The following is a 21,100-nucleotide window of genomic DNA, read 5'->3' as shown; positions in this document are numbered from 1 at the left end:
GAGTAAGACTCTGTCTCAAAAAAAAAAAAAAAAAAAAAAAAAAGATTTCACTAAAAAGTGATGCTGTGTGTGTTTTATTTTATTTTTTATTTTATTTTATTTTATTTTTTTTGAGAAGGAGTCTCGCTCTGTCACCCAGGCTGGAGTGCAGTGGCCGGATCTCAGCTCACTGCAAGCTCCACCTCCCGGGTTCACGCCATTCTCCTGCCTCAGCCTCCCGAGTAGCTGGGACTACAGGCGCCTGCCACCTCGCCCGGCTAAGTTTTTGTATTTTTAGTAGAGACGGGGTTTCACCGTGTTAGCCAGGATGGTCTCGATCTCCTGACCTCATGATCCGCCCGTCTCAGCCTCCCAAAGTGCTGGGATTACAGGCTTGAGCCACCGCGCCCGGCCAGTGTGTGTTTTAGAATAATATTGTCCCTAGAGTGGCACGTACTTTCAGCATGACAGTCTCCTAAGAATTAAGGTGGAATTCGACTTTACAGTAGGATTCTAGCGTGCTGGAAGGCGGTCCTCCATCTAAGATCTTACCTGTGTCATGAGCAATACTATCAGGTGACTAAGGAAGTGGATATAACTGGTAGAGACACCAATCCACTTTCTGCTCTCATCTGCACCTCTCCCACCTGTTTTATATGGTAACATTTCACCGAGCTGAAACCCTGCACCATTCCTTCTTCTACCCTAGAAAAACGGAGAACCTTCGATGTGAACGCATGTTTTGTGCCAGAAGCTTGAAGTTATATTCTGAGGTTTAAATTAGCTCCCGCAAAGCGTCCTGTCATTTGTGTATATGTAAAGCTGCTGTAAAATAAAAGCATTGTGCCTGGTGTCCCGGCAGTGTCTTTTCACAGATGGAGTTTGGTCGGTCTCATTTTTCACTCTTTCCATTAGGTGGCGATGGGTACCCGGGAAATACTCTCCAAAGCGCGGTGAAGCTCTGAGGGGAGGGTTTTCAGCTTTTATTATTTTGCTTTCGCTGAGTCGTTGGTAGCTGATCCACACTGGCGGCCTGTTATTGTGGATGGGCTCGGATCTGCACCTGCTTCGTTCGCCTGTGGATTGGGTTTTGGGGGAGGCGCTGGGTGGCCCGAGGACTCGCCACGGACCACCTGTTTTTTGTTTGTTTGTTTTGTTTTGCTTTGTTTTGAGACGGAGTCTCCATCTGTCGTCCAGGCTGGAGTGCAGTGGCGCCATCTCAGCTCACTGCGGCCTCCACCTCCCGGGTTCAAGCGATTCTCCTGCCTCAGCCTCCCGAGTAGCTGGGACTACAGGTGTGCGCCACCACGCCCGGCTATTTTTTGGACTTTTAGTAGAGGCGGGGGTTTCACCATATTGGCCAGGCTAGTCTCGAACTCCTGACCTTGTGATCCACCCACCTTGGCCTCCCAAAGTGCTGGGATTACACCGCGCCCGGCCCAGACCACCTGTTTAATCCAGTTTCTCCCTAAGCATCGGGGAGTATCCTGCCAGCTGGCAGGGAAAAAAAAAATCTCTCGAAATGTTCTCAACTATCCATAGACTTGCCATAAGGATGGAGCGGATTCAGGAGCGCGGCCAGCGTGGGTCTGGAGGCCCCGTGGCGTCCTCTGCATCCATTTGTGGGGCTGGAAGACAGATTCGCTGGGGGCAGTGGCCCTGGCGACCCCTGGACGGAAATCCCACACTGCGACCTGGCACCCTAACCGGACCCCACCAGAAGCGTCCTCGGCCCCCTTAGAACAGCTTGAAACACACAGAAGAGTCAGTGTCCAGCCAGGCCCGGCCTGATGCAGTGAGCACGGCGGGTCCTAGAAGCATCTTAGGGTCAGTGGGGCCCGGAGCGGCCTGAGGGTCAGGCTTCGTGCAGGGAGAGGAGCGGGGAAAGGCCCGGGAGGAACAGGAAGGGGGTGAGGAGCTCCGCGGGGAGGGGGCGGGATCCCTGGAGAAGGTCTGGAGGAAATTTAGAATCCGGGAGTGGAGAGAAATTGCGGGCCGGGTTGCAGCCCGGGAAAGCGCCGGCTCAGCGGGTCCTTCTCCTTTCTTCACTTCGGCTCCGGGCTTTCCAGGGAGAGTGCAGCGTTTCGGGTCCGGCTTCTCGCCCAAGCGGTGACCCCGCGCACCGCCGCCGGCAGCTGCGGACCCCGCCTGGGCAGAGAGCTCGGGCCGGGCCGGCCGCAAAGGGGGCGTGGCGAGCGTGGAGGGGCGTGGCGAGGACGGAGGGGGCGTGGCGAGAGCGGGCGGAGGGGGCGTGACGAGGGCCTCTGAGGGGGCGTGGCGCGGGCGGAGGGGGCGTGGCGTGGGCGGCCCTGGTGGGCGGGGCTCCGCTCCCCCAGCGCTCGCCGCCGCCGCCGCCGCCGCCTGCTGCCTCCGCGCGGACCGGGGAGCGGGGTCGCAGCCGCCCGACCGCCCTGCGGTGGGCCAGGATGTCGGGCTTCCTGGAGGAGCTGCTCGGCGAGAAGCTGGTGACGGGCGGCGGCGAGGAGGTGGACGTGCACTCGCTGGGCGCCCGCGGCATCTCGCTGCTGGGGCTCTACTTCGGCTGCAGCCTCAGCGCCCCCTGCGCGCAGCTCAGCGCCAGCCTGGCCGCCTTCTACGGGCGCCTGCGGGGGGACGCGGCGGCCGGGCCGGGGCCGGGGGCGGGGGCCGGGGCGGCGGCGGAGCCCGAGCCGCGGCGGCGCCTGGAGATCGTCTTCGTGTCCTCGGACCAGGACCAGCGGCAGTGGCAGGACTTCGTGCGGGACATGCCGTGGCTGGCGCTGCCCTACAAGGAGAAGCACAGGAAGGTGAGCGGCGCGGGCGTCGCCGGCCCCTGCCCGCCCCCACCCCCTTACCCTACCCCCCCCACCCCCTTACCCTGCCCCCCCACCCCCTTACCCTGCCCCCCCACCCCCTTACCCTGCCCTCCCCCAAACCCGTTGTCCCCCTGCCCGCCCCCCGCCCCCCACCCCACTGCCCCCCCCACCCCACCGTCCCCCCGTCTGCCCCTCCCGCTCCGCGCTGAGCCCGCACCCCCATCCCAGGACCTCTCTCTGGCTCGGGTGCTGCGCTGCGCCCGGCCTGGAAAGTTGGACCCGCCTCGGCCCCTGGGATCCCGGCTCGAGCCCCTCCGTCCTTACACGCTGGGAGCCTCGGGTGGGGGCGGCTGCGCTCTGGGATCCCGGTTCTGCGACCCCTTCACCCCGGAGCGGAGGCGCCGGGAGGGGCCCCTTCCTGCTTCCGCCGCCGACCCCCGTGGATTCCCACAGTGGGGAGGGGAGGGGAGGGCGCGCGCCCCCCGCCTGTGGTGCCCAAACCAGCACGTTTCCTTTCTTTCCGGGAGAAACCTGCCTTCCCCGGGGACCGGGGACGTGGGGGCCGAGGCCCAGGTCAGGAGAGGCGGCCGGTGACCGTGGCCGTGGCCGTGGCTGTGGCCGAGAAGGGCGCGCACGGCTCCGTCTCCCCGCCCCAGGCCGAGTTCGCGGCCACCGGGGAGCTCTGCATTGTCTGGTGGTCCAGCCTCCTCCCCAGACGCCTCCCGGGCGCGGGAACGGCCCGGGCCGTGCAGAGCTCAGCTGCGTGGTGGCCCCTGTGGTCCCGGCGATCTTCGAATTGAGGGCTGAGCTGACCCCGTCGATGCACATTGACTGGAAGGAGGACTTGGGGAAATGGATACTTTGCTGTCAACTTCTCGTGCCTCCCAGTTTGCTGTCGAGATGAGTTTGGGTTTCTGAGTGTGTCCCTTGGGTGAGGATGTCTGTCTCTGTTATCATACGGCACATCCAGGACATTTTCTAATGAATGGAGTCAGGAAAAGTTTTGGAGCGCTGTTGCTTCGTGAGTGGATCCGATGCAACGTGTGAATCCAGCCCCCTTCCCTTTTTGAGGAAAGCCTGCTTCTGGAGTGGACAGAAGGGCTATTCTGGGGGCGTTTAGTTTCCTCTGGGGAGCATGGCGGGGCGTGCCACGTGTTCCTTTTATATGTGCAGAATCTTGTTGAGAAGCATGATTTAGGTTTAGTGGGAGCAAAAGGCTTATCCTGTGACCCCAAATGTCTTGAGTAAATCATCCATCCCAAAGCAGCGTGAGGTAGAGATTTGGGATTTAAAGTATGAAATACAATTGATGCGATGCAGTTTGTAAATTTAACGTTGGGAAAACATAGGTTCACTAACCACTCAGAGGCAAGAGTTGGCATTTTTACCGCTTTTTAGGTTATTTTGCCCATTTTGATTGACATGCTTGATATAGTATGAATATGCATGGCCAGTACTTTTTGATTCAAAATACAAGAATCCTTTGTTTTCCTTGGTGGTGGTTTTTGTGATACATTCGTGGAGAAATAATGTTCGGAAAGTGATTTACCAAAAAAGATGTTCATTGTTATGGCAAGTTTCTGTTGTAGACTAAAGTCTACTTAAAATAATGTCCTTATCCGGCAATACAAATGATTTCTAGCTTTTGAAAACATAGAATTATGGTAAAATGTTACCGGCTTAACAGCCTATTGTTGTGTTTTTTACTGAAGAGGAAATACATTTTTTGGATAGTAAAAATATGGGGCAAACAGATGTTTTGCAAATGCTTGGAGCTTTTTCCGAGAAAGGAGAATATTTGGTAGGACACGGGCCATGGGTGGCCCTCTATACCCTGGACAGGCTCTTTGAGTGACAAAAAGTATTCTGCAGCCCTAGCCTGGACCTGCTGATTCCTCCAAACCTGGATGACACAGGGCAGACTCATTTGAAAATACAGTTCAGAGTGCTGGACATGCCCAAATCCTGGTGCGTTAGCATCTTAAACATTTATTTTTTTGCCCAGAGTTTTTCTGACTTACATCCTGTACTTTATTCTCTAAATCCAGTCCAGTTTTCAGGGAGGTAGTTTCTGCCCTTGGTCGTGAACAAACCACTCAAGATCTGACCCCAGAAACATTCTTATTCTCAGGGATATATACCAGGTAAAAAGACTGCAGCTGTCCTTCTTATGGAAAACATACTCTTGAAAATTACAAAAGCTACATACTGACTTTAAAAGGAATTATTGCTGGGCCGGGTGGCTCACGCCTGTTATCCCAGCACTTTGGGAGACCCAGGCGGGTGGATCACCTGAGGTCGGGAGTTTGAGACCAGCCTGACCAACATAGAGAAACCCCGTCTCTACCAAAAATACAAAATTAGCCAGGCGTGGTGGCTTCTGCCTGTAATCCCAGCTACTAGGGAGGGTGAGGCAGGAGAATCGCTTGAACCCGGGAGGTGGAGGTTGTGGTGAGCCGAGTTCGTGCCATTGCACCCCAGCATGGGCCAAAAAAAAAAAAAAAAAAAAAGGAATTATTTTCCCTCTTGAAACCAAAGAGATATGGAACAAATACCTTTTCTGTAACTGAGTTTTTGTCTCATTTGAAGTTAGGGTGCTCAGAAGCCTGTGAGCTGATGATGCTAATTTCACCATCAGAACAAGTGAAGAGCCAGAGTTCTGCCAGCTGAGGGTACTGGATGGGTGAACACGTCTTCTTGATGGACCCTGTCCACGTCGTTTCACTAACTATAAAAATAGATGTAGAGAAGGGAATTTTGTTTTACACTGAAGGGAAACCGAAGTTCCAGATTGCTAATTTTTTTTAAAGTTCTCATTAACATTTGTTCTTTAAACCCATGCGTATACTTCTTCCCATTGGGATAACAAAGGGTATGGTTCTGATTAGTTATTGGCTGGCATTTCTCTAAAGAAAATTGAAAAATTGTGGTGGGGAAAGAAAATGCTGTGTGGTATTTCTTTTTTTCTTTTATTAATTTCTCCTTTATATAGTAAAAAAGCCCGGGGATGACCATATATGTTAAGCCTGCATTTTGCCTAGTTCCTCTCACGTTGACTGAAACTGTGAGAAAACACCAAAAAAAAAAAAAAGGAAAAAATTAAAAAAAAATTCTTTATACAGAATTTTCCTGTTTCTGCCTGTTGTTGTGGTAGGCACAAAAGTAGTTGAAGCTTATTTATTTATTTATTTATTTTGAGACAGAGTCTCGCTCTGTCGCCCAGGCTGGAGTGCAGTGGCTCAATCTCGGCTCACTGCAAGCTCCGCCTCCCGGGTTCCCGCCATTCTCCTGCCTCAGCCTCCCGAGTAGCTGGGACTACAGGCACCCGCCACCACGCCTGGCTAATTTTTTTTGTATTTTTAGTAGAGACGTGGTTTCACTGTGTTAGCCAGGATGGTCTCGGTCTCCTGATCTCGTGGTCTGCCCGCCTTGGCCTTCCAAAGTGCCGGGATTGCAGGCGTGAGCCACTGCACCCAGCCTGAAGCTTAATTTTTTTGGCTTTCAAAACACATACTATTTCAGCTTCCAAAACACACAGTATTATATGTCTGTGCAGAAATTGTAATTAGATGGTAATAGAACTTTGCATTTATACAAACAATTTTATCAGCAAATCTATAATCCTGAAGTTAAGGTAGTTGGACTTGTTTTAATAAGAAGGTTGGTAGATGTTTTTCAGATTTCTAGGGAGAAAGAATGTGATCGATAGTCGGGAGGTGGTGAAATTTGGACTTTGGGGATTTGGTCTGTCCCTTTGGATTAGTATGTTACTCACTCGTCAAGACTGGAGAGGTCCGTCTCGGGGACCCACTCTGGCCTCGTAGAAGTGAGCACTGGTTTTGGGTTTAAAGCCGCAGAGCTCAGCTTTGTCTGGGCTGGATGCCTGATCATAAACATACGGTCAGTGTGGGTGCACTGACATCCAAGGGTGCAGACCACTGGCTTCCTCTGGACAGTTTTGTGAGGCTCTGGTGTGGCCCCGGGACTTCCTGCATGGCGAAGGGGGAGAGAAAGCCTGCAGAGTCAGGGGACCATGGTCCAGTATCCCTGGTCAGCCTGCCCCAGCCAGGAGAAGTGGAGTCTCTGGCTGCTCTGCTTCTTTCAGTTCAGACTAAATGAGAAGCTTGGCTGAGAACTGACCTGAATCCCTTTGACCCTATGGGTGGGACAGGATTTGGTAGCAACCTCAACAGTCTTAGAACTCCAGTTCTGCCACTCTTCCTTGAATCCAAACACTGCAGCCAGGAAGAGAACAGTTTCTATGACACACTGTATCTTCTCTTTGTATTCACTTTCTAGGTGGGAAAAGATGGCAAAAAGGTACAGTTTTGAAAATGGGGATTGTCTGCCTTCTTCATCAGAAGCCCGGACGAGACAGGACAGGCTCCCACTGGTAACTGTGTTTCTAGGACTTGGGCCAATCTATTGGTAATAAAGGACAAGAGTCCAATTAAGAGCAGGCCAGGTGTGATGGCTCGCACCTGTAATCCAGCACTGTGGGAGGCCAAGGTGGGGGGATCATTTGAGCCTAGGAGTTTGAGACCAGCTTGGGCAACAGGGTGAAACATTGTCTCTACAAAAAATAACAATCAGCTGGTCATGGTGGTGTGTACCTGTGGTCCCAGCTACTCAGGAGACTGAGGCAGGAGGATCGCTTAAACCCAGCAGGCTGAGGCTGCAGTGAGCCATGTTTGTGTCACTACGCTGCAGCCTGGACAACAGAGCAAGACCCTGTCTTAAATAAATAAATAAAAATAAAGTAATAAGAGCAGCGTTCCTTGAGAGGCTTTTTCTTGTTCCTTTATTTGTAATATATTTTTAAATCTCATTTTTTTCTGTATAATAAGGCAGTCTAATATGTGACTAAAAATATAGACTATTTTGTTCTTCTGCTTGAGTTCACGCCCTGGCTCTGCCGTGTATTAGCTGTGTGTCCTTGTGCAAGGTGCTGTACATCTCTGTGCCCCAGGTTCCTTTTCCGTTTGTAAAAGGGACAGGATAATAGCACCTGCCTTATTGTTGTAAAGGCTATGTGAGATGATACACACGTGCCTGGCGTAGAGTGAGTGCTCAATACATGCTAACTATTGTTGTTTTTAGATAAATGATCATTAAGTTTAGTCATTCATTTCATAGCTTGAGCCTTTGGAATCTATCCCGTTACAGAACTGCTAAACTGTTAGGAGGTGTATTTTTAAACTTTTCAAACCAATGACTTTTACAAGCATACAGGGGGATTTGATGAAGGAGTCAAAAAAATTGCCCTACAATGGCCGGGCACCATGGCTCACACCTGTCATCCCAGCACTTCGGGAGGCCGAGGTGGGTGGGTCAGTTGAGGTCAGGAGTTCAAGACCAGCCTGGCCAATGTGGTGTAACCCCCAACGCTACTAAAAATACAAAAAATTAGCCGGGCGTGGTGGCGAGTGCCTGTTGTCCCAGCTACTCTGGAGGCTGAGGCAGGAGAATCGCTTGAACCCAGGAGGTGGAGTTTGCAGCGAGCTGAGATGGCGCCACTGCACTCCAGCCTGGGTGACAGAGCGCGACTCCGTCTTGGAAGAAAAAAAAAAAATTAAATCAAAAAAATTGCCCCACAAGAGATTATAACTGGGAAGAAAGACCTAGAAGATTGAAACAACAAAAGCAAATGATGTGGAATAATAAGTCCTGGGGAGTTACTGACACTTACTGAACTCTGTATTTATATCGGCCAATGATGTTCCAGGTTGCCGCTGAGCAGTGGAGCCTGGGAAAGATTTTTTTTTCAGACAGAGTCCCCCAGGCTGGAGTGCAGTGGTGTGATCTCGGCTCACTGCAAGTTCCGCCTCCCGGGTTCACGCCGTTCTCCTGCCTCAACCTCCTGAGTAGCTGGGACTGCAGGCGCCCGCCACCTCGCCCGGCTAATTTTTTGTATTTTTAGTACAGACGGGGTTTCACCATGTTAGTCAGGATGGTCTCGATCTCCTGACCTCGTGATCCGCCCGCCTCGGCCTCCCAAAGTGCTGGGATTACAGGCGTGAGCCACCACGCCTGGCCCTGGGAAAGATTTAAGTTACTATTAAGTTACCCTTTAAGTTACCCTTGTAACCTAAAGATGATCAGGCACTCTTCTTGAGAGAAATTATGTACAAAGCAATCATTTTGTGGTTTCCCAAAGCTGTTAGGTATGTCTTCTGCTGACCCTGTGTGCTTAACTCTGGGCTACATATAGGTGGAAAGACTGCTGTTTCGCGTGGGAAATGGAGGGTACCCGTCTCTGGAGCCGCAGAAACCCCACCTCTAGCACGGGCCTGCCTCCCGCCCCAGCTCTGGAATATGCCGCAGGATAGGTTTGCTCAGACATGTAGGCATTGCAGGTTTACTACTCATCTCCCAGTGAGCAGCTCAGGCCTGCCTCTGAGTAGCCGTCCACAGCTCCTGCTAATCGATTTGTCTTCTGATCCAGGTTGGAATGTGAGCCAGAGCACAGAGGCAAGCCCTGCAAGTTAGGGTCACTGATTTTATTCTACTTTTTAAACAACTCCTACCTTTTGTTGGGAAGGCTTGTCATCATGTGTGGACACGTTTGAGAAAGCAGGCTTTGTGCACAGCTGGGGTCGGGGCTGAACAAGTCCCTTGGGGATCTTCCTTCCTTTTTCCTGACGGGGATCAGGGTTCCAGGGCTCCAGCTCCTGCTGTTCTGAACTAGGTGGGATCCTTCCTGCCTGATTTCATTTTGGCCAGGAGAGCACAGGCTTGGCATAGGATGTGTTTTTCTTTTCTTTTTTTCTTTTTTTTTTTTCAGACGGAGTCTCGCTCTGCCAGGCTGGAGTGCAGTGATGCAATCTCAGCTCACCGCAACCTCCGCCTCCCGGGTTCAAGTGATTCTCCTGCCTCAGCCTCCCGAGTAGCTGGGATTACAGGCGCCTGCCACCACGCCCGGCTAATTTTTATTTATTTATTTTTTTGAGATGGAGTTTTTCTCTTGTTGCCCAGGCTGGAGTGCAATGGCACCATCTCAGCTCACTGCAACCTCCACCTCCTGGGTTCAAGTGATTCTCCTGCCTCAGCCTCCTGACTAGCTGGGAGTACAGGTGCCCACCCCCATGCCTGGCTAATTTTGTGTTTTTAGTAGAGACGGGGTTTCTCCATGTTGGCCAGGCTGGTCTCCAACTCCCTATCTCAGGTGATCCGCCTGCCTCGGCCTCCAAAGTGCTGGGATGACAGGCGTGAGCCACCGTGCCTGGCCAATGTTTATAGTTTTATTAGAGACGGGGTTTCTCCATGTTGGCCAGGCTGGTCTCCAACTCCCTATCTCAGGTGATCCGCCTGCCTCGGCCTCCAAAGTGCTGGGATTACTGGCGGGAGCCACCGTGCCTGGCCAATGTTTATAGTTTTATTAGAGACAGGGTTTCACCATGTTGGCCAGGCTGGTCTTGAACTCCTGACCTCAGGTGATCCGCCCGTCTCGGCCTCCCAAAGTGCTGGGATTACAGGCGTGAGCCACCGCGCCCGGCCAGGATGTGTTTTCTTTCTTCACAATCTGAATTCCCAGTAGTGCATGGTGTTAACCACCAAGGTGCTTAGTTTTCTGTGTTTCATTGAATTTACCGTTTATGTGTATTCCAAGGCACTCAAGGAAAATGGCTATGAATTTGGAGTCTTTGTGAATCCTGACTTTCAAGGAGCTTGTGCATACTGTTGTTTTCTATCTTGCCCCATTATTTCAAAGTCAACAAGAGTGTTTGGATCCCAGGAGCCGCCCTTGATTGTCCTCCACCCCTCACAGCCGAAAGGCATGGAGTCCTGTTGCCCTGACCTCCTTATTGGCACTCATCTCTGCCCTCCTCTTGACATTCCTTCCATAACGGCTTGAGTTCAGGTTCCCTCTGGGCAGCTGCTACTAACAGCCTTTACCTGGGGCTCCCAACTTCCAGTGCTGACCACATGAATGGTCCTAGGCCAGAGCTTCTCAATTGTCTAATCAAGGACCAGTTTGTTCGTTTGTCTATTTGTTAATTTTTTTTTTTTTTTTTTGAGATGGAGTTTCGCTCTTGTTGCCCAAGCTGGAGTGCAATGGTGTGATCTCGGCTCACTGCAACCTCTGCCTCCTGGGTTCAAGTGATTCTTCTGCCTCAGCCTCCCGGGTAGCTGGGACTGCAGGCACGAGCCATCACACCCGGCCAATTTTTATATTTTTAATAGAGACAGGTTTTCACCATATTGGCCAGGCTGGTCTCGGACTCCTGACCTCATGATCTGCCCGCCTCGGCCTCCCAGAGTGCTGTGTGAGCCACTGCGTCTGGCTGTTTGTTTAATTTCTAACTGGTCCCACATGGATACGTGGCTCTGCTGCCTTTGACTGATATGCTTCTTGAGCCATGTGAGTGGACACCCGACAGACTGGTCTCCGTCCTGGTCAACACGATGAACCTGTCGATCACAAGCTTGGCTGCCGCTGTCCTGTGGGGCACCAGCCTTCAGACTCCACCTTGAGCAGCACAGACTGTTTCCAGAAGGGAATGACAAGCTCAGAAACACAGCCCTCACCATGCCCTTCTCCAGCGGGAGCATCATTGAGTGGGTCCTTCACAGCTTTGTGGTCTTGTCCTAACCTAGAGCCCAGCCCCTGCCCCTCCCGCAGCCTCATCTGGACTCGCATTTCTGGGACTTACATGTTCTCTCTTCCCTCTTGAGTGTGGAGCTTCTCCCTGCCGTCCTGGTGTCCCTGCTCTGGGAACTTTCCGGTCTCTCTTTTCCCTCTAAGTGGGACGCTTCTGGGAGCTTCGGCAGAGCCTGTGCACACATTTCTGAAATACTGCTTTTCTTTTTGGAGGCGGGAAGATGGCTTGAGCCCAGGACTTTGAGACCAGCCTAGGCAACACAGTAAGATCGCGTTTCTCTATATTTAAAAAAAATTTTTTTTTTTTTAATGGAGTCTCTCTCTGTCTCCCAGGCTGGAGTGCAGTGGTTCGATCTCAGCTCACTGCAAGCTCCGCCTCCCGGGTTTATGCCATTCTCCTGCGTCAGCCTCCCGAGTAGCTGGGACTACAGGCGCCCATCACCTCGCCTGGCTAGTTTTTTGTATTTTTTAGTAGAGACGGGGTTTCACCGTGTTAGCCAGGATGGTCTTGATCTCCTGACCTTGTGACCCACTCGCCTTGGCCTCCCAAAGTGCTGGGATTACAGATGTGAGCCAACGTGCCTGGTCTGTTTTTGTTTCTTAATGAGTGTTTTAAAGAGGACTTAAATGAGCAAATGGATGTCCCAGCTGGGCAAATCCCAGCAGCCTCTTGTGCAACTGAATTGCCCTGTGATGCTGTGCTCAAAAATAGGAAGAAGCTTGACTCTCCATTTTGGAAATGTCAAATATCTGAGCCCATTAAAAGAGGCTCAGCCTGGCGCAGTGGCTCATGCCTGTAATCCCAGCACTGTGGGAAGCTGAGGTGGGCGGATCACCTGAGGTTGGGAGTTCGAGAACAGCCTGACCAACATGGAGAAACCCTGTCTCTACTAAAAATACAAAATTAGCGTGCCTATAATCCCAGCTACTCAGGAGACTGAGGCAGGAGAATCACTTGAACCCGGCAGGCGGAGGTTGTGTTGAACTGAGATCACACCACTGCACTCCAGCCTGGGGAACAAGAGCAAAACTCCATCTCAAAAAAAAAAAAAGTCTCTTATCTGCAGACCTATCATGCCACGCTTTAATATTTCATCGTTTGCATTTCTCTAGCATCTCTCTTCCAAAGAACTCAGAATGCATGCATATTATATCTTCCAGCAACTAGGAATCAATAAATATTCACCGTTTTGACTTTTCAAAGTACGTTAGAGTTGGAGAATCGAAGCAAAGAGAACCGATTATTAGATCAGGGTCGCAGTGTTGGATGAAAGAACTTGGCTGAACTCCCTTAAATTCAACTTGGTCCTTTCTGTTCATGAAATTGTACCTTAAAAAATATTGACATCAAACGTTCTGCATGAAGGAGGAGGAGCTGCAAGCTCTCTTCAGATGGCTTTTTCTTCCTCTGGGTGTGCAGGAACCGCTCTGAAATAAGATAGAGGTAGTTGAACGGCTTGAAACGTTCGCTGGTTGCTTGGAAGTCAGGAGAGCGAGAACCTCTTCTCTCTTGCTGCCTTTTTCCATGGTGCTGGTTTTTTTTTCTAAGGGCCTTTTTAACGATTTGGCCTTTTTTTTTTTTTTTTAGTTCCGCCAGTGAAATGCCCCCAACTCCCGCTTCATCCCACGCAAAGCCTACGGGCTGGTCTAGTGCGTTTTGTTCAGAGACAAAATTGAACTTCAGGTATCCTGCCGAGATCCTAGGACTAAATCAGTCCTCTCTTTTATGAGGTTTGCAGAAACTGCTGTTCCAACTTCCAGTGAAATCTCAAACATGTGCTTTCTGCTCCACGACCAGGCAGGAGCCCCACTGCCGTTACCCGGGAGTGAAACCCGTCATGGAAACTTTTGTTCTGGGGCCTCCGTGATTAAAAGCAAACGTAAATTTTCTGCAGCTTGCCGGTCATAACTCTCGGACCAGATACACAATGTATTTTTGTGTGAACGACATCAGAAAATCCTTTAAAAAAAAAAACAGTGTAAGCTTAACTTCGTCGCTCCCTTCTGTCAAACCCGTCAGCCTCTCCCCCTGCTCCCCAGGGTCTTTCAGTACAGGCACCAATGACAGGTAAATTCAGATACTGTTTCTACAGTTAAGGACGGTTTTATCTCAGATCCTTGTTGAAGAGTCACCAAACAGGGTGTGGTGAGTTCTGCTGTCCTAGGGATAGGGTTTTCTCTTTGTTTTCCTGGGGGGAGAATTTCATGCAGATGCATCAGTTCTACAGTTTTTTTCTGTGTCTTTTTTTGGTCAATATCTGAATGGATCTAGTCTGTTTAAAATCAGATAAAAATCTGAATGGATTTAGTCTGTTTAAAATCAGAAGGCGTTGCTCTTTCTCCCGTTAAACGTGATCAGGTCAAGACGGTTTTCCTTTGATCGTGGTGGCTCACGGCACAGCTGCCTCATCTGTTACTCATTTTTCAGGTTTTGATGTGAAATCTGAAGATCAGGTGGGACCTCGTGCGATAGGGAAAAATCGCACTGGGTCCCGAACAGGCACGACTGTTGCTGTGAGTGTTTTCTAGCTCTGGGCACGTTCTTGATTGCAATCGTAAAAATTGTTTATAGCCATGATCCTTCAAAAATACTCCATTATGATAGGTGAGTATTAAAGGTCTGTTGCATGGTAGATGGAGAATAGAGACTGGAAATCCAGATCCAGGTTTCCTGGGTTTGCAACTTGGCTCTTTCCGGGAGTGTGACTTTGGGGCCAGTTATGGAATTTCTGTGTCTCTGGTTTCCTGGTGAGTAAAATGGAGATAATGGTACCAGCCTCTTAGGGTGGTTGTTAAGTACTGAATGAGGTAATATCGGAGAGTACTCAGGATAGTGCCTGGTGCATAGCGGTGCCATTTAAATGTTTACCCCAGGCGCTTTGGGATTCATTCCACATTTTATGGTTATTTGGATTATAGGAGAGAGGAATTCAGCCTTGTTACCTCTTTGTACCCCTCCCCCATTCCAAAGCACCTAGTTATTTATTTGTATCTAGAGACTATAGCAGAACCTGGTTTCTCTTCATTTTTTATTTTGTTTTCTTTCTTCTGTTTTCTTTTTCTTTTCTTATTTTTTTTCTTTTTTCCTTTTTTTTTTTTTGGATACCGTGTCTCCCTCTGTGGCCCAGGCTGGAGTGCAGAGGCACGATCTCAGCTCACTGCGACCTCTGCCTCTTAGGTTCGAGTGATTCTCCTGCCTCAGCCTCCTGAGTAGCTGGGATTACAGGCGCCCGCCACCACGCCTGGCTAATTTTGTATTTGTAATAAAGACAGGGTTTCACCATCTTGACCAGGCTGGTCTTGAACTCCTGACCTCAAGTGATCCGCCTGCCTCAGCCTCTCAGAGTGCTGGGATTACAGGCGTGAGCCACCGTGCCTGGCCTGTCTTTGTTTTCCTAGTAGGACAATAATTATCTGTCAGTTGTTGATTTGGTGACATCTGTGTCTTTGATTGTTTGCTTGTTTGTGTGAGAGCGGTCTCGCTCTGTTGCCCAGGCTGGAGTGCAGTGGCACAGTCAGAGCTTGCTGCAGCCTTGACCTTCTGGGCCCAGGCAATCCTCTCCCACCTCAGCCTCCTGCATAGCTGGGACTGCAGGTGTGCACCACCACACCCGGCTGCATTTGCCTGTCTTTGCATATGGGTGTAATTCTAGACCATCTCTTTGATCAGGTGTTCAGTTTTACTGAATGGATCCTGTACTCTTTTGAGCTGGGAGAGGCCAGGGGGAGATACTGGTCTGTGCATATGTCTCTTGCTATTATTTATTTTGGAAAACTTTAAGTATCACGCAGGTAGAGAAAGCAGTACAGTGAATCCCCACATATCCTCCCCCGTTTAACAGTCGTCAACGCATGGGCACCTGCTGCCCCCCCAACTCCCTCAATGATCCTGAAGACAGTCCCAGCCGTCATCTCATTTCCTTCATAAGCATTTCACTAAGTAACCCTTAAAAAACATAACCACAATATCACACCTAAGAAATCCAGCAGTTCTTTAGTTTCAGCAAATATCTGGTTAGTATTCACATTTTCCTGATTGTCTCCTAATTTTTTTATTGTGTCCTGACCTCGTGATCCACCCACCTCGGCCTCCCGATGTGCTGGGATTACAGTTGGTTTGTTTGAATCCAAAAAAAGTCTGCCCATTACATTTGGTAGCTGTATCCCTTAAGCCTCTTTTAACCTATAGTTTCCCTTCCCTGCTTTTCCTTGTAATTTATTTGTTGTTCTTATCCATTTAAATTTCTTCTGTCCCTGGATCTGCCTCCTTGCCACATTCCTAAACTTTTCTGAGCCCTGTTTTCTGCCTTATCTAGGTGTGTAGAATATCGACCCCTGGGTTCAGAAGGGTCCAGTTTCCTGTGGGTGAGAGGCCAAGATATAAGTCAGCTTTAGGCCCGGGTGGCACAGACGCCGTCTTGGGGCCCCTCTCCCAGCCCCGATTGTCTGTGGGCCCTCCCCCTCTCCCAGCCCCGATTGTCTCTGGGCCCTGGCCTCTGGCAGGCTGCCCCTTATCTTCTAGTGGCCTGAGGGCCACCCGCAGTTCTGAGTCGGCTTCCTGTCCTCCCAGACTCCCAGCAGCAGGAGTCCGGCATGGATGCCCTTGATCCCGTAACTGGTCACTATGGCCGGGATGTGTAAATACTAAAGGGCCAAGCCTGACTTGTGTCCACACTTGTGTAGCCGGAGGCTGGGGTCCCAAGCCAGGTGGACTGAGCCTCAGGTCCGGAGACTGTGGGGGGCTCATCAAGAAAAATCAGAGTGTGTTACTGAGGGAGTATGGTTCCCACTGTCACCTTCTCTGTGGGGCCCGCCCCCGGTCACCCTCTCTGTGGGGCCCGCCCCCGGTCACCCTCTCTGGGGGCCGCCCCCGGTCACCCTCTCTGTGGGGCCGCCCCCGGTCACCTTCTCTGTGGGCCGCCCCCGGTCACCCTCTCTGTGGGCCGCCCCCGGTCACCCTCTCTGTGGGGGCCGCCCCCGGTCACCCTCTCTTTGGGGCCGCCCCCGGTCACCCTCTCTGTGGGGCCGCCCCCGGTCACCTTCTCTGTGGGCCGCCCCCGGTCACCCTCTCTGTGGGCCGCCCCCGGTCACCCTCTCTGTGGGGCCCGCCCCCGGTCACCCTCTCTGGGGGCCGCCCCCGGTCACCCTCTCTGTGGGGCCGCCCCCGGTCACCTTCTCTGTGGGCCGCCCCCGGTCACCCTCTCTGTGGGCCGCCCCGGTCACCCTCTCTGTGGGGCCCGCCCCCGGTTACCCTCTCTGGGGGCCGCCCCCGGTCACCCTCTCTGTGGGGCCGCCCCCGGTCACCTTCTCTGTGGGCCGCCCCCGGTCACCCTCTCTGTGGGCCGCCCCCGGTCACCCTCTCTGTGGGGCCCGCCCCCGGTCACCCTCTCTGGGGGCCGCCCCCGGTCACCCTCTCTGTGGGGCCGCCCCCGGTCACCTTCTCTGTGGGGCCGCCCCCGGTCACCTTCTCTGTGGGCCCGCCCCCGGTCACCCTCTCTGTGGGGCCCGCCCCCGGTCACCCTCTCTGTGGGGCCCGCCCCCGGTCACCCTCTCTGTGGGGCCGCCCCCGGTCACCCTTTCCGTGTGGGGTGTTTCTGGTCACCCTCTCTGTGGGGCCGCCCGCGGTCACCCTCTCCATGTGGGGTGTTTCCGGTGACCCTAACACACCGTCTCCTGAGGAAGTCCATTCTGACGTCAGCCGTCCTCTCCCAGGGGACTTCTAGGCCCTGAAGAACTGCAGACAACTCTTCTGTCTCCCCAGTGAGAGTTCCCTGGTCCTTGGAGCATTTCTCCTGCGACGTGGGTTCACATTCCCCCCTGACCCAGGCCATTCATATCCAAGCACCCTCCAAGTTTGTCTGCCCCCCCCACTGCCCTCAACAGTGATCCCCCCACCTGAACGCAGACTCCAGCTGGTTGCCCCACCTCCTTTGTTGCCCAATCTTTTGGCTTCCCTGGGTCACGTTGGAAGAAGAAGAATTGTCTTGGGCCACACATAAAATATGCGAACACCGGCCGGGCGTGGTGGCTCACGCCTGTCATCCCAGCACTTTGGGAGGCCAAGGTGGACGGATCACCTGAGGTCAGGAGTTCGAGACCAGCTTGGCCAACATGGAGACGCCCCATCTTTACTAAAAATACAAAATGAGCTGGGCCTGGTGACGGGCACCTGTAATCCCAGCTACTCGGGAGCCTGAGGCAGGAGAATCACTTGAACCCGGGAGGCGGAGGTTGCAGTGAGCCGAGATTGCATCACTGCACTCCAGCCTGGGCGACAAGAGCAAAACTCTGTCTCAAAAGAAAAAAAAAAAAGAAATGCTAACACTAGTGACAGCTGATGAGCTAAACAAACAAATAGCAAAAAAATCTCATAATGTTTTAAGAAAGTTTGCAAATTTGTTTTGGGTCCCATTCAGAGCTGTCCTGGGCCACGTGCATCCCGCATGCTGTGGGTGAGACAGGCTTGTCTGGGTCTTCCCTAGACCTCTGTTACCACGCCGCGAGATCTCGTCGCATTCACTTTCCTTTTTTTTTTTTGAGACGGAGTCTGGCTCTGTCTCCCAGGCTGGAGTGCAGTGGCCGGATCTCGGCTCACTGCAAGCTCCGCCTCCCGGGTTTACGCCATTCTCCTGCCTCAGCCTCCTGAGTAGCTGGGACTACAGGTGCCCGCCACCTCGCCCGGCTAGTTTTTTGTATTTTTAGTAGAGACAGGGTTTCACCGTGTTAACCAGGATGGTCTCAATCTCCTGACCTTGCGATCTGCCTGTCTAGGCCTCCCAAAGTGCTGGGATTGCAGGCATGAGTCACCGCGCCCGGCCTCTTTGTTTTTTGAGATGGAGTTTTGCTCTTGTCACCCAGGCTGGAGTGCAGTGGCACAGTCTTGGCTCACTGCAACCTCTGCCTCCTGGGTTCAAGTGATTCTCCTGCCTCAGCCTCCTGAGTAGCTGGGATTACAGGCGCCCGCCACCATGCCCTGCTAATTTTTGTATTTTTAGTAGAGACGGGGTTTCCCGTGTTGGTTAGACTGGCCTCGAACTCCTGACCTCAGGTGATGCACCTGCCTCAGCCTCCCAAAGTGCTGGGATTACAGCTGTGAGCCACCGCGCCCAGCCTGCATTTGCTTTTCTGACAAGCGCATCTCACTGTGTTGACTCACTGATCTTTTTGTCAACCAGAACACCAAGGTCTTTTTTTTTTTTTTTAACCATTGTATCCCTGAATGGACAAGAATAGAATCCACAGCCTTTTATCCATCATTTTTAAGAATCAGTTTTTTAGATTTGATCAGTTTTTATAGTCTGTCAAAGTCTTTTTTATGCTGATGTGGTCACCCACAGTAATCAGAGCCCCTTCCTAGCTTTGTGTTATGTGATCCCTGCTAGACCCTTATTTATACAAGCAGTTGATAAAAATGTTGATTAGGGCTGGGCGCGGTGGCTCACGCCTGTAATCCCAGCACTTTGGGAGGCCAAGTCGGGCGGATCACGTGGTCATGAGATGGAGACCATCCTGGCTAACACGGTGAAAACCCATCTCTACTAAAAATACAAAAAACTAGCCTGGCGAGGTTGCTGGCGCCTGTAGTCCCAGCTACTTGGGAGGCTGAGGCAGGAGAATGGCATGAACCCGGGAGGCGGAGCTTGCTACGAGCCAAGATTGCGCCACTGCACTCCAGCCTGGGCGACAGAGCGAGACTCCGTCTCAAAAAAAAAAAAAGTGTTGATTAGCCTGAGTCTGGGGATAGAGTCGGGGGCTACGCTGCTAGACACCTTCTCCAGACTGTTAGGAGTCTGTTAGTCAGTGGCTCAACTGTCTTCAAATCCAGCCGATTCCAAACTTGCCCTGGTTGGATTTTGATTCAGCCCACACTCCTCTGTGGTCAGTGTGTTTGTGGTAGGAGGCCGTCACAGACAGCTTGTTACCACTTAGATTGTTCCTATCGATAGTTTTCAAGGAAAGATAGTCTGAAATGACGCGTGTTTGGTGAACGCATGCTTGCTTCTAACAGATCCCTCCTTTTCCTAAGTGTGTGTGTGTGATAACTAAAGGAAGCCGGAAGGTCTGTGGAAGGGCTGATGTCGAGTTCGGCTCTCTGCCGTCTGCAGAATCTCCCGCTTTTGTCCTTTCGAAAATCGAGACTCCCTCCATCGGTGGGTCGCTGGTCACGAAATCACGGACGCATTCTCCCTCTTGGATGTAATCTGAGAACTGCCCTGTCCGCTGGGTGTGTGTGGAGTGTGAGTGCAATTGTTTCCTGCAGAGGAAGGACCCTGTGGGAATAGCGGACTAGATAGGCCCAGTAGTCAGTGTGCAGTTGAGAGTCCCCCATTTGTCCAGATGGCCCAGAGCTGGCACTTGCTGAAGGCCGTGTGTTAATCCTGAGTACCCTGCCCTCTTCCCACCACCCCTCTTCCCCATCGTCTCATCAGGGCGCTAATGGAACCTGAGGGAGTCTTTTTCTTAATGCCATTCTCTCCGTCACACACAGGATGCGAATCCCGCTGGCTAATTAAGTGTGGCATTTTGTTTCAAAATTATCCACAGACAGCCACTAGCGGCAAAGCAGCCCAGTGTCCTTGTGCAGACACATTTGTTTTTCTTAATATTTTAGGGTGAATCAGTCCGTTTATTTTGCGAATTTTACCTTACTTGGAAATAGATTTGTTTTCGTACACGAGTGTATCTGGCCACCTGAAGTTACACACAAATCTGTTCTATACATTGCAGTTTGGCACCTAAGGATTCTGACATTTCAAATGTAGGCGTGAGGGTGAATTGGAATTAAATGCCTTCCAACATTTTCCTGGGGGGAAATCAGTTTCCTAACTTTGCAGAAAGTCCCTGGCTTCAACCCTTGGATGCGTCGTTTTCAGCTTTTTACAAATGTTCTTAAGAATAAAATACTACTTTATACATGGACATAGTCTCTCTCGTTTGGATTTGCGGAAAGTATTAATTGGCAGAGACTGAGGTGGAACACTCTCTTTCGGAAGCACTTTTTTTTTTCTTTTTTAAATTATTATTATACTTTATGTTCTAGGGGACATGTGCACAACGTGCAGGTTTGTTACATACGTATACATGTGCCATGCTGGTGTGCTGCCCCCATTCACTCGTCATTTCGATTAGCGCTTTTTGAAGCCCTTCTTTCCTGTGAATAAATTAGTGACATTTTTTTCTGAGATCGTCTGAATCTGTTCTGCGGCTGAGCCAATAGTTACCAGGCAAACAGAGATCCCTAGAACAAAACACAGTATGTGTTCATGAGGAGACGGGGATTTATCTGTCTCTGTATGTACAGCACAAATTATGGCTTTCCTGCTGACTGTTTACATTAAAAAGCCATTTATATTCCTCTGCTCAGCATGGCTGCATACCCCATGTTTCTCCGTATTCACTGTTTTCCATCTGCAAGGGAGAGCCAGCAGTTTTTGTTTTTGTTGTTTTTGTTTGAGACGGAGTCTTGCTCTGTCGCCCAGGCTGGAGTGCAGTGGCACCATCTCAGCTCACTGCAAGCTCCGCCTCCCGGGTTCCCACCATTCTCCTGCCTCAGCCTCCCGAGTACCTGGGACTACAGGTGCCGCCGCCATGCCTGGCTAATTTTTTGTATTTTTTAGTAGAGACGGGGTTTCACCGTGTTAGCCAGGATGGTCTCGATCTCCTGACCTCATGATCCGCCCGCCTCGGCCTCCCGAAGTGCTAGGATGACAGGCGTGAGCCACCG

General features: G+C 51.5%; 1 protein-coding gene across 1 annotated transcript in view; it reads left to right on the top strand.

Moving 5' to 3' along the window:
* Positions 1–2,317: 2,317 nt before the first annotated feature.
* Positions 2,318–21,100, top strand: part of NXN (nucleoredoxin) — a 173,603-nt gene continuing 154,820 nt past the window's right edge. The window contains exon 1 of the mRNA XM_025363623.1: positions 2,318–2,765. Within this exon, the coding sequence (XP_025219408.1) occupies positions 2,406–2,765 (360 nt within the window). The 5' untranslated portion in view covers positions 2,318–2,405. The remainder of the gene's footprint in view (positions 2,766–21,100) is intronic.

Source organism: Theropithecus gelada, chromosome 16 (assembly GCF_003255815.1).
Source record: "Theropithecus gelada isolate Dixy chromosome 16, Tgel_1.0, whole genome shotgun sequence".
Taxonomy (NCBI): Eukaryota; Metazoa; Chordata; class Mammalia; order Primates; family Cercopithecidae; genus Theropithecus; species Theropithecus gelada.
Note: the sequence above shows the minus strand (reverse complement) of the source record. Positions and strands in the feature narration are given on the sequence as shown.